Source organism: Tachypleus tridentatus, chromosome 3 (genome assembly GCF_004210375.1).
Source record: "Tachypleus tridentatus isolate NWPU-2018 chromosome 3, ASM421037v1, whole genome shotgun sequence".
NCBI classification, from domain to species: Eukaryota; Metazoa; Arthropoda; class Merostomata; order Xiphosura; family Limulidae; genus Tachypleus; species Tachypleus tridentatus.
In genome coordinates this window covers 9,056,387-9,065,325 of record NC_134827.1, presented here as the reverse complement: position 1 = coordinate 9,065,325, position 8,939 = coordinate 9,056,387, and the positions used below count along the sequence as shown (strand labels likewise).

The window sequence follows — 8,939 nt, the reverse complement described above, 5'->3', positions numbered from 1 at the left end:
CAGTAACCTTTAATTAAAATGAATATTTCTTTAGTGTATGACTTCCATGTATAGTTAAATTTTGGTAATAAATTATTAAGAATACAAAAGACGCACAAATTATACTACCAGATATATTTTATGTAACACATTTCTTATTTGTAACTGAAAAGCCGAGAGAAAATTTACAATTAATAATATATTGCAGGTAAAGATATACTAAGTTATGATGACGAAAAAGCACGACCGCTCCCAAAAGAATATCAAGATAATTAATATTAATCAAGAATTTCACGTTGCTGAATTAAATTACAATTTTAACATGCAGATACGAATTAGTTTCTGTTGAGGACATATTTTACACAAATAGTGCAAATTACGTTACTAAGAAAGTAAACTTTGAAAGTAAGCTGGGTTAAAGTCGTTATTTTAAGATAAAAAATATCTGGTTAATCTTATAAAAGAGTGAAACTACAACAGTTTGTTCTGTTAATTGATATGAAGCATACTTAAGCTATATAAATTAAATTGTTTGTGTAATCTTACGAAATAATGATCTCCATATTTCTCAATTTCTTAGTTCCGAAATATTAGAATTAAAACCTAGTGTGTAGCCTAGCTATATAAATTTTGTTGAAGACATAAAAGTTGTGATGTCACACAGTTCATCTTCAAACATTATATAGATATATTCTTTGTATTTTCTCTGCACGACTGACTCCAATTTTTTTCCGCATTTTCAAGATATTGCAAAAACCAATTTCCTCAGTAATTTTTATTTTTGCAATAACATATTGTTTCAACACTATAATACATTAACAGTTAAAAATATAGTTGGGCATTATAATTACTAGTTCATATTATTCCTGTAAAACTGAATATTTAACGAAATAAAGTTACAGTATATAATTAACAAGTCAAATACACTCAGAAAATGATATTCTGAACCTAAATTAATGCATCTTACCATAATCTGCTTACTATACGTGGAATTTTCTTATCATATTTTTCTTTGATTCAAAATTAATAGAAAAATAATATAATATAGGGCTAAGTGTTTAGATACGCTCTTTTTTATCTTACGGTAATGACTCAATATAGATTAAAGATTAAAATGATAACAACATTTTCAAAGTCGTTACTACTATATAACCTAGTAAATTTCGAAAAGTGTAAAAAATAAATTTATAATCTCTAATAAAAATTTACTGTATTAATAGTAGCACGACTGTCAATAATTTATGAACATTAGAAAAGACAGAACAAATATGAAGGCTTAAACTATTAAAACCAGAATCATTATGTGAAAGTGAGTACACGATGACGAGAATCCCGCTTGAAGTAAAAACGTATTCTGCTGGTATGGGTATTAAAACTTTAATTAAAATAAAGTACAGAACCAGCTGTCTGTATAATACATTAAAGTGTGTGCAGTTGCTAAACGCTTTATTTGCAATAAATTTGGTATTACTGTAAAATTTACGAATGAGTTGTTTTTAATAGTGGTAGTTGATGAAGCTAAATTTCCATCAAATACGTCAAAAATGAATAGAAACTCGTTAACGTCATCCATTGTCACCCTTACTCGTAAGCGGCAGCCGTGTCGTTGCATCTAACCGGCCGTGTTACATGCACTGAATACCACCGATCTGTATTACACACGTGTACTGGCTTGGCGTCTGTTAGCGTTTCAGTTGCTAGGCGCTCGGCTTTAAACGGATTGGTCCCTTTCTGCAGGAATTAGATGGTGATTGGTTAAGATGAACCTAATGGCTGCCAACTTAATAAAAATCAGCTGGTTTTCCAGTTAGCGTGTATAGTAGTAGCCTGCTGCTAATATCGGTAGAGATAGCCATAAAAGTTGGGTTATAGTATAATACTTTAGATTTTTTTTTCTCATAAGTTTTTGACAGATACATTTTTTTTATTAAAATACAGTGAGATCTCGTGGAAGGCGTGCATCATATTCATTTTTCGGTTCAAAATATTAAACATTTTATGTATCAAGGTTGAACATATCGGAAAAGTATACTGTGAGTCACAACTTAGCCTAAGTCAAAAGTATACAAGACTAGAAATACAAGTTAGGTGGTATCCATTTTTACTAATAATTTGAAAATAAACTAAAATTGTGATTATCTACATTAAACGTAAACAAGAAGATGAAAATTCACAATGTTCAAAATAGCCTAGCGTTTTCATCTACAGCTTTCGGAGAGAATACCAACGTTTACTGGTCGGACAACAAAGGTGAGTAGGTTTTTTCTGTATAGCTAGTAAGAATATTTCAACGAAATGAAAATTCGCTCATGGAAAGTTTTCTGAAGTCTAAAAGTTGATTTACGTTGAACATTTGAAGCGTGTGGTAAAGATTGCTTTTGCTAATGTTATTTATGGTAAACTTATACGTAAGCTAATACATACCTAATTTCTATGCCTAGTTACTGTTAATAATAAACATATATTTATATAGACGTATATTATAAAGTGTAGACGATGTTAAGGTGGTAGAAGTATTTTTCCTAAATGTTAATAATGCGATTAAAAATCATAGCCATAACACAATAATAATAAGTTTACAAACGAAATGACTATTTATTTGTTTTTATGGATGAAAACATTGAATATTTTAACACAAGAGATTCTCACTCAGCTAATAAAGTGTCAAAATATTATTTAACATGATCATAATACAGGATGTCTTAAGATTCATACAAATAAAAAAGGAGGTTGAATAACATTTGTAATATTTGAGATCATAATGAAACTCGAAACAAAATACCTTTTAAAGGCTTGTAAGTTTTATGTAATCTACTTAATAAACTTCTATATATTTTCCATCATTAACTATAATCAGTAATCCTGTATTTAAATACTAAGAACACACTTTCCAACACAGCTCTATAGATGGATAAGACAACATCACGGATATGGAGTTTCAGTTTTCCCAAATCTCTTGGCCTGTTACGGTAGATTTTGTTTTTGAAAAATCCTCAAAGATAAAAGTACAAAGGGGTTGAATCAGGATAAGCCTTCAAGAGTCATGATTTTACTCAAAAACAGTCAATTCCGAATTCTGAAATAAAACACATTTATAAATAATAATGATAAATAATGTAATTAATGAAAATAATCGTTAACTCGAATAAAATTTAAAAGCCTTCAAAGATATTTTGTAATCTCAAATATTGAACTTTCTTTTTGTTAGATTAATTTGGGACATCCTGTACAATATAGATAATTACATTAACATGTTATAAACAGTAATGTGTATTGTGGCACTAATTTTACAGGTATATTTTTTTAGAAATATTTTTATTCACTGCAGATGTTCTTCTGCCGTATACTGCTACCGAGGATGAGTGTGAAGTGACCAGTTGTAAGTTGTTGGTGGGGAAGTTGGAAAACTGCCTCCGGCAAGCTAAGCTAGAACTTCACTGTGCCGAAGTGCTCATACCATCTAACCTTACTCACAGAATAGCTGAAAATATCGTACGGATGTCAGAACGTGAACCTTGTGGGTTGCGTGGATGTGTTCTCTACATCGACTTGGAAGAGAAGAAACTGAGTCGTCGAATTGGGAAAATAAAATGTGCATCAGATGCTGTTGCCACCTTTGAGATTTTTCTCACGCTTAAAGCAGACTGTAGTAGCTGGTTTAGAATTAAACAACTTTTGCTGGCCCGGTTAGGTTGCAAGCCGGCTGTTGTAATTAGTGAAGAATATGCTTTAAATAAGAAAAAGCTTTATCGTTCCTCAAGTTAGAACTAGTTATGTTTGAACAGTACAAATAACCACGTATAATTTTATCGTAGTCGCTATTCATTCACAGTTATATTTCATCCCTTTTGAACGGTTTTAAAGCATGTGTTTTACACTTAATGTTCAAGCTAACGAATATTTTATTACTGTATTAAATGGGAAAAGTAAGTGAGCGATAAGTTATGTTTCATATGAAATATACATATATATATATGTACATTGTATTTTACTTAAAGTGTATTGTAGTACTTTATTTTTTCTGTAACCTGTATTTTTTTTTAATATATATTATAAGTTCAAAACTTGAACTTGCTGAAATGTTATTATTAATATGTAATTTTTCAATCTTTAAAATGTGTTTTAAATATTACGAGGGCAGCTAGTCACCTTTACATAAAACCTAAATTTTCATAATGAAAAAATAATTTTAATGTGTTTATAAACGGAAGAGACTGTATAAATGATAATACTCGAATTATATCATTCAAGTTTTTGACAAAATCAGTTTTTATATTACAGAAATTAGCAAGTATATATATATATATCCGTGTATGCTTTTACTTCTTTTGTCGTTGTTGAAAATAAAGTTTTAATAGCCTGTTTTACGACAATGCAATAATATGTTGTTTTTTCTTCACAATTATATATATCTGAGTTTTGAACTAATACCTTATATCTCTCGTTGTGGCTGAGGCCTTATCGAAATAAAAGTAAAAAAATTAATGAAGTCTGTAATGTAATTTCATACATTGACGCTAAGGCTGGACGTCTTAAAACAGTTTTTATTAATAATAAAATTGGAAAATTATCGCTGACATCTACCTGGTCATTATAAGTTATGATATTTTTTCACACAGCATTTTTACCTGGTTAAAACATGTCCAATTTACCAATGGAAACCTTTCACTTTTTTTTTGTTTATTTCAACATAACCCGTTAAACCCGATAGTTTGCAGATATAAATAATCTGAATATCATTGCAGCTTTTATACATATTCCGGTTCTTCATATGATATAAAACTATAATACTTTGTGTATTTTTAAAACTTTTTTTCCTAACCTCTCATGCACAAAAATAGAATTGCCAGCGAACCATAATTTTTTGCTTACTATCCAGTTCTATTTATTTATTTCGTGTTCACTGAGTCGTTCTGTCTACACGTACACCAGAAAATGGTCGCTTATTGAAACACCTATAAATAAATAAATCATTTTGGTGACGTATACAATTTTTGTTTTTTTTCTTTGTTGTTGCGTGACAACGTGGTTACAGTATTTTGTTGCAGTAGATGGAAAACATTTTAGTAAGTTGTTATAAGTAATTTTTGTTAGATAAAACCCTTTGAGACTACATGTATTAAACTTAATGTTGTTCTTTATTAATTGTTTTTTGGTTTTTGAATTTCGCGCAAAGCCACACGAAGGCTAATTGCGCTAGCCATCCCTAACTTAACAGTGTAAGAGACTAGAGGGAAGGCAGCTAGTCATCACAACTCTTAGGCTACTCTTTTATCAACGAACAGTTGGATTGAGCGTCACATTATAACGCACCCACAGCTGAAAGGGGGAAAATGTTTGATGCGGCAGGGATTCGAACCCGCAATCCTCAGGTTACGATTCGAGCGCCTTAACCACCTGGACATGGAGGGCTCACCTTTATTAATACTGGTCAGTAGAGTGAGGTTGAAGCTTAAATAGATGTACACATCATACTGTGTATTTTTCATTGTTTGTTTCCTAATACTTTTGATATTCGGACCTGGCATGGCCAGGTGGGTAAAGGCATTCGACTCCTAATATGAGGGTCGCGGGTTTGAATCCCCGTCGCACCAAACATGCTCGATCTTTCAGCTGTGGGAGAGTTATAATGTGACGCTCAATCCCAACTATTCGTTGATAAAAGAGTGGCCCAAGAGTTGGCGGTGGTGGTAATGACTAGCTGCCTTCCTTCTAGTCTTACACTACTAAATTAGGGACGGCTAGCGCAGATAGCCCTAGTGTAGCTTTGCATGAAATTCAAAACAAATAAAAAAATTTTTGATATTTTTTTCAGAAATTGTCATAAGACTAATAGACAAGTATTGATCTAATTAGAATTACAATGTTTTAAAGTAGAATCAACAGTAAATATCATGTAGAACATCGTGTGCTATTTTCGCTACATTTCGTTGTGTGATGCATATCAGAGAAGCGCAGATGTTGTAAAATTAATAGTAAATGTACCATGAATAATAATAAAATGTATTTTATTCTCAGCTTTTATCAAGAGCTATGCTAAAAGTGTGGATTACAAAAATAAAAACTGGGTGTTCTTTGTAATGTTGATAATCCTGAATTCCTGTTATCGTTTGATTGTTTCACATTTTCCAGCGAAGCTATGTAAGGACTCCACGAAAAAATGTCCCTAATTTTGAAAGAAAACACTAAAGTCAAAGCAGCTAATTAATAGTGTCCGCCGCCAATTGCTGTGATACTGTTATTTAATGGAACAGCTGTATTTGACCATTAGACCCTTAGCACACCTGTACCCCCTATGTGCGGAGTAAGTTTTGGGAGCAATAAATCAAGAAACGTTAACCAACTTTTTCTTAAGCCTCGGGCCGGCATGGCCAAGTAGGTTAAAGCATTCGACTTGTAATCTGAGGGTCGCGGGTTTGAATCCCCGTTACACCAAACATGCTCGCCCTTTCAGCCATGTGAGCGTTATAAGAATGTGACGGTCAATCCCACTATTTGTTGATAAAAGAGTAGCTCAAGAGTTGGCGCTGGGTGGTGGTGATTAGTTCCTGTTAATATTAATTATGCACATCCATAATGTGCAGTGTAAGACTAGAGGGAAGGCCTCTAGTCTTACACTGCAAAATTAGGGACGGCTGGCGCAGATAGCTCTCGTGTAGCCTTGCGTGAAATTAAAAAAATAAACAAACAATCTTAAGCCTAACACAATCAGAATTATCTAAACCAATATATTCGAATTTAGTTAATATAATTTCAAATTCCTCTTCATTCCTAGTTTCACTCATTATTACTTTTCTTTATTAAATCCATAATGTGCAAAACTCCCGCAACTGTCAACGAGAATGGAATTTTACTCTTTTTTGTTTGATTATTTTCTGATCTAGGGTTCATGCTATTTCTTGAAACATTTTATTTACATTAAAGTAAATTAACAATTAATTTTCTCTTTTCCAAAAATGTGCTTCGTTATTAACATGTGAACACGTTTTTTTTTCTTTCTACTCGATACTTAAAGATTTAGTGATTTGAGTGAACGTACTTTAAATATAATAAATTAGACTAAATATAAGATATAGATCAGGGGTTCTTAACCAGGGGTGCGAAGATGATTCCCAAGGGGTGCGAGGATGCCCATGAATAATTAAAGCAAATCTATATTTTTACATAAGAGTATGCTTTATATTTTTATATTTAAGTTTCCAAGGGGTGCGAGAAATGATTACTGATTTGAAAGGTGTGCAAACACTGAAAAAGGTTAAGAACCACTGATATAGATGAATACTTTAACATAAATATGGATAAAGCAGTTAGTTAATGTAAAGTATTCGTTTGAGTAGTGAATGAGAATTCAGAAAGGTTAGTGAGTGATTACGTATGTTCAGAATTTAAATAATCTGTCAGTTAGCAAGGGAATTATGTTGAAGGTGAAAAAATTATTTTTGAACTTAGGCCTAAAATCGTGCACTTTTGAAAGCAGACTGTAGTAAACGTCATAGAAGAAATCAACTACTTTGTTATCACTGCGTGAACCAGACTTAGGATTGTTTTCACCAAGTAATTTAAAAGAAACTGTCGAACGATAGAAATGATAGAACGAGTTATAATAACATATATAAGACATAAGTTGCAGTGTGGAAGCTTTTCTCAACGAAATGCCTTGAATCTCTCACAAATTATTCCAAATTCCACTTTTATAGTAATTTATTTACAAAATGTAAAATGACTTAAATACGTAATTTAGCACTGTTGTTATAAAATTGGCTGAAAGAATATAATTTCAAACATGTTTTATGCAAAAAAGTGAATTTGTAATGGCAGGTGTATTTAACTAATGAACTAATCCTCTTACAGCAAAAACGTTTTATTATTAATATTATAACCAGTTGGAACTAGATTTCAGATTTATAACGTGGACAAGTTTTAATATTTAATGAAGTTATGTGTCTCATTTGTTTTGTTTAACTAAGCATTGTTTCGTAATGCATTTTAATATATATAGTTAATACAAAAGTATAGGACGTTAGTTCACAATCAGAAAATAACACTTTTAATAATTAAATATTCTGTGTACTAACTTATCACTGTCTGAAATTTCTAACTAGCAACTTCTCACTTTTAATAATAAAATCTTTATGAATTGGGAAATCTCAAAAGCTACACACTAGAGGGCGTTATATCATTAATGTTGGATATCGTAATAATGTGGGCGAATAAGTAAAAAAGAAGTTCACTTTCGACAAAAAAAACCAACAAAAACTATGCCATATAAAGGTTTTAAAATATAAGCTTACTTCAAATATGTAGGAAGGATGTTGTCAAACAAAAGTGTTTGAGGTAAAATCATGGTCTGGTTCTGGAAGGATGTTCCCTCGGTATTGGATTGCTTTTTTCCAATAAGGTGACATATATGTGTAGTTCTTTTAATTTCAAACCTGTTTATGTTTCATTAACAAACATCTGTATCCGTATATATACAATTTTGGCTCACTAGTTATGGAAACTTTCCTCTTTTCACGAACGTTTGAAATATCAAGTTATAAAATGATGAATTATCAGTGTCTGATATGCATTCATTTGAAAAAGATGCAGGCTTAATTCATCGCTACATTTTATATTATAAAATTAAAGTACTAGAAAATAAGTAATATCATCAAAATTACTGCTCAGTATTGAAGAAGTCTGTATTTAGGCTTAGGTATCATAACTTGCTGACGTACAAAAAGTTCGATTCTACAGGGAGGCCCGTAAGTCCCTACCCATCCATAAGTTATTATGTTATATTCAATTACGCATGTATTATAATTTTTTTTTCATAGAAATATGTCTGATGTAAGCCAATTTACACTTGAAGAGCGTATTGTGACAAGTACGTGGGTACATGAGCGCAAGAATACTGATGACACCCTGGATACAATAACTGGCAAATTTGAGAAAGATTCAATAAGAATCCACCAACACGA

General features: G+C 31.5%; 1 protein-coding gene across 2 annotated transcripts; it reads left to right on the top strand.

Annotated features, from left to right (window-relative positions):
* The first annotated feature begins 1,772 nt into the window (after window positions 1-1,772).
* LOC143246309 (DNA damage-inducible transcript 4-like protein) lies at window positions 1,773-4,357 on the top strand. 2 transcript variants are annotated; one of them, XM_076492805.1, is made up of 2 exons: window positions 1,773-2,229; window positions 3,287-4,357. In XM_076492805.1, exons 1-2 carry the CDS (start codon window positions 2,142-2,144, stop codon window positions 3,742-3,744), a joined length of 546 nt encoding a protein of 181 aa, XP_076348920.1. In that variant the 5' UTR covers window positions 1,773-2,141; the 3' UTR covers window positions 3,745-4,357. The 2 variants fall into 2 exon arrangements, with proteins under 2 accessions (XP_076348920.1, XP_076348921.1); XM_076492806.1 differs by having other exon boundaries at window positions 1,777-2,229; window positions 3,308-4,357.
* Window positions 4,358-8,939: the final 4,582 nt, after the last annotated feature.

Bases quoted from the DNA above. Each gene is read 5' to 3' on its own strand.
- LOC143246309 (XM_076492805.1), top strand. From the start codon at position 2,142: ATGAAAATTCACAATGTTCAAAATAGCCTAGCGTTTTCATCTACAGCT. The intron at 2,230-3,286 runs GTGAGTAGGTTT...ATATTTTTTTAG, and splicing joins TTACTGGTCGGACAACAAAG to AAATATTTTTATTCACTGCA.